The sequence below is a fragment of the Neomonachus schauinslandi genome, chromosome X, assembly GCF_002201575.2.
Source record: "Neomonachus schauinslandi chromosome X, ASM220157v2, whole genome shotgun sequence".
Taxonomy (NCBI): Eukaryota; Metazoa; Chordata; class Mammalia; order Carnivora; family Phocidae; genus Neomonachus; species Neomonachus schauinslandi.
In genome coordinates this window covers 84,467,957-84,471,921 of record NC_058419.1, presented here as the reverse complement: position 1 = coordinate 84,471,921, position 3,965 = coordinate 84,467,957, and the positions used below count along the sequence as shown (strand labels likewise).

At 53.2% G+C, this 3,965-nt stretch overlaps 1 protein-coding gene across 2 annotated transcripts in view; it reads right to left on the bottom strand.

The window, feature by feature from the left end:
- Positions 1–893: 893 nt before the first annotated feature.
- Positions 894–3,965, bottom strand: part of GPKOW (G-patch domain and KOW motifs) — an 8,475-nt gene continuing 5,403 nt past the window's right edge. The window contains exons 7-11 of one of the 2 annotated variants that reach the window (XM_044911708.1): positions 3,198–3,324; positions 2,875–2,998; positions 2,714–2,783; positions 2,091–2,176; positions 894–1,994 (exon numbers count right to left, since the gene is read on the bottom strand). In XM_044911708.1, the coding sequence (XP_044767643.1) occupies positions 1,860–1,994; positions 2,091–2,176; positions 2,714–2,783; positions 2,875–2,998; positions 3,198–3,324 (542 nt within the window). In that variant the 3' untranslated portion in view covers positions 894–1,859. The remainder of the gene's footprint in view (positions 1,995–2,090; positions 2,177–2,713; positions 2,784–2,874; positions 2,999–3,197; positions 3,325–3,965) is intronic. The other variant, XM_044911709.1, reaches the window with a different exon arrangement.

Below are 3,965 nucleotides of genomic sequence, written 5' to 3'. Positions count from 1 at the left end.
GACAGGGGACCGGTGCAGGAAACTTTAAGCTCTTCTCGAGGGTGTTACCAAGATGAATTTACTACGATTTGGAGAAAGGAGGAGGCCTTCTTGACTGAATGTAGCACATACAACATGGGAACTAGACTACTGGACATGCTAGATTGGGAACCTTGAGAAGGCGTGACATTCCTTCCGCACAACATGAAAAATATAACCCAGCCGGGGAGTCCGGGGGCAGTGTGGACAATCAGCACTACAACTCAGGAACTGGAGCAACTGGGGGTGGGGGTTTGTCCTCTGTTGTCTGCCTTAACCACCCTGCTAGGCCAATCTTGAAAACAGATGAGTTCTGGAATTAATTAGGGATGACAAACCAGGAAATCCATAAAATTGGTCTTTGCAAGTGTACTTCACAATGGGGTATGAGACTGGAAGGTTTTCTGATCATCCCTTACCTTACTCGGCATATGGCCACTGAATTGGCCAACTCACTGTTTTTCTGTATTGGCTCAATTTTGGCTCAAAACAGCAGTCTGCCTCTGCTTGGCAGGGACAGCAGCTTAGCTTTATTATTCTGCTCTAGGGGATGTTTGCCAAAGAGGAAGGGGATGGGCAAAATAGGTGAAGGGGATTAAGAGGTACAAACTCCCAGTTACCAAATAAATAAACAAACAAACAAACAAATAAGTAAGTAAGAAAGTAAGTAAGTCAGGGAGATGTGGTACACCATAGAGAAGGGAGTCAATAACGTCGTAATAACATTGTCTGGTGAGTACACTTCGCATGGTGGGCATGGCGTCACGTACAGAATTGTCAAATCACTATACTGTACACCTGAAACTAAGATAACATTGTATGTCAATTATACTTCAACAATTAAAAACAATTTTTTAAAGATTTAATCAGAAAAAAAGAGTTGTAAGAATTTCAATGCGATAATTCAGTTATTTAAAAAAAAATTCTCCAGTGCTGTGCCATGTTCTGACATGTCATGAATTTATACTGGGGGGTATAGATCTAGCTCATACACCATTTATTACATCAACAACTTAGTGACTGGGGATAATTTAGAAGCAATTGTGCCTAAAGCTCTGGCTTCCCTTGCTGCTTTTCTATCTCAGCCCATTAAATAGGAAAAAGTCTAAGGACTGTCTGACAATAACCTTTCTGAGAGTCCACTTACCTGGAGGAATGAGAGAAATTCTACCCGGGACACACAAAACTTTTTTACCATCAAGCCAAAGTTTGGAGCCTAAAATGGGGGCCCCAAAATTAACTGGCCGCTCTGGGAGGTAGCACAAACATAGCCTATTTGTGGGTAGAAGCCTCCCTTTCCTCTGGACTCTCGTCACTGGCGCGAGATATGATCTGGGCCAAGAGTAAAAGCAGAGCCACTGCTGGGATTCTCACTCAGAAAGTTGTGCAGAGATGCGGCATTCCGGGCTCCGTAGTATCTGCTCAAGGGACACACTTCATAGCTTCGGTGTTCCAAGAATGAGCTCGTGAGCAGGTGGATCCTTTGACTTGCCTGTCAGCCCCTACAGGGCCGTGGGGCTGAAGCCCGGAATGGCTCCCACCTCAGTCAGCCCAGCTCCCACTTCCACTCAGCTCAGCACACATTTATGACCTCATCATTCTACTAAGTTTGGGAAATGATTTTTATTACACACTAACTTCTGGAAAATACTCAGTTTGTTTCGAGCCTCCCTTCTGGTCCGTCTATCTCGTGCCCTGTCCCTGTCCTTGTCCTGGAGCTGCAGTGCAAGCAGACGGTGGAATGGTGACCTCCCCACCTCTGCGAAGACAGGCTTTTCACACTGTACAGAGCCGGCAGCAGGCCGGGGATGGTGGGGTGGGGGTGGGAGTGGGGCCGCGGGTCAGTCTTCATCAGAGTCCCTGGGGCCCACATACTGGCAGACAGCATCATAGTGAAGCTCCACCAGCTGATTCTCTCTCCGCAGCTGCACCAGAGCCCGGCTCCGTTCTGTGTCCCGGCCCAGCAGGTGGCCCACCTGGAGTAGTGGCGGGTAGAGTCAGCAAGGCCAACCCGGACGCTGGGACAGCCCCTGCATGGCCCCTGCCCACCCACGCCCAGGTCTGAGACTCACCCTTCCAGCCTGTGGCCCCAGCACCACCATCACCCGGTTGCCCTCGACCTTGGGGACCAGGGTCTCCAGCATGCCTTCCTTTATGCCTGCAGATGAGGAAAGGGGAGTGAGTGAGGCCCTCGGCCAGGGCCAGCCCACCCAGGGTCCTGGCAGAAGGCCTTTCCTGTATTGCCCAGAGCCACCCTGCACCCTGTTGACAGGTAGGGGTCCCAGCACCCCATTTCACAGGCAAGGACACCTAAGGAGCAGTTCCTAGAAATAATGATAAGAAAGGGAGCACTTATGCACAAAGATGGTGGGTGATGGCAACTGATCCCGTTTACTATGGGCGTGTCACCTGCCTGCCCTGCATGGGGAGTTCCGTACACATCCGTACGAGGCCCGGTCCTCAGAGGGAGAAAGAGTTCATTTTTATGCCAGTACTCGCTCATGGGGAAAGAGGGGCTCAGATAATCACCATCACAGAAGCGCCTCAGGTTCTGTCAGAAGATTCTGGGCCTTGCAAAATACCTGAACTCTGCCCAGCCTCCCAGCCTTTGCCCACGCCAGCCTCTTGGTCGAAGACAGCCTTCCCACTCGGCCTCCGGGATGATGATGACCCAGTGGTCATCCCTCACACTCACCTTCCAGGATCCGGCCTTCGTCTGTCCTACACACACAGGTATCTGGGCTGAGGACATCTTCAATCGTCATCTGGGTAGAGGGCCAGGGGGTGTGAGAACGTTAGAGTTACGGGGGCCTAGTCCCTGGGGGCGGAGGGGGCACCAGGTTGCAGGGTTCCCACCTTGGTGTTGTAATACTGGCCGCCCTTGTGCTGCCTGTCCACAAAGCGCACACGCAGGTCCCTGTGCAACCAGTGCTGGCTCCGGGGGCCGGCCTTCTCACTCTTGGCTGCAGGCTCCTCCTGTCTGTGGAAAGGGGCCAATGCGAGGCTTAGCTGCTCAGACGCACGTTCCGGTCCCCCCACCTCTGCGGCTGTGACACGCACCCAGAATGCCGTCCCCAGTTCCTTCTATGTGCCTGCCTTGCCCCGGAAGCCTTCTCTGACTGCTAGAACGCTTCCACAGCCTTGCCTTCTCCCCCTATCCCAGATGCCCAGGGTCCCACCGGTCAGGAAGGTGTTTCCGCTTCCTCTCTGAGTCCTCCCACCGGCCGGAAAGGTCCTGATCCGGGAGGGCCTTCCATGACGAGGCTGTTCCGTTCTGTTGCCCTGGGGAAGTTTTGCTCATCTGGCCTGTGCAAGAGTGTGTGGAGAACCAGGAAGGAGCCTCAGTGTGCCATTCTCTGACCTGGCAGGCTACACCTCGGCCTCGGGCCACCTCCCACCTGCCTCAGTGTCCCCTCCCACCATCACAACTTTGCTGGTGCCATTAGAATGCTCTCCCCTTCCCCTCAACTGCTGGGGCTTCCTTCAGGATGCCTTCCTTAGCCACTCCAGCATGTGCTGATGGTACTGATCTGAGGCAACCACCTAGTGTGGGCTAGGGAAATCCGAGAGCTCTGTCAGCACCAATCTCCCATCTGCCAAACTGCCCCCATCCTGCTGCCATGCCTGGATTGCCTTCCTCCTTGGTCATGGCCTAGTCCCAGGTGCCCTCACATTCTAGAAGAAGAGAGGCTCATCACCTTGAACAGACAGACCTCCTGAGGATAGGCATAGGTTTCTATACCTGTTTTTTCTCTCTCAGAAAGAGGCTAAAGCCCCAGGGTAACTAGATCAATTTTTCTTCAGACTGAAAAAACCATTTATCTTCGCTCTCACCCCCTGACCTCTGACCAGATGACACACCTGCCAGGCAGACCGCGGCCCCTCCCCTCTGCGGATCTGACACCCCCCCCCCCCACCCCCCCCCCCCCCCCCCCCCCCCCCCCCCC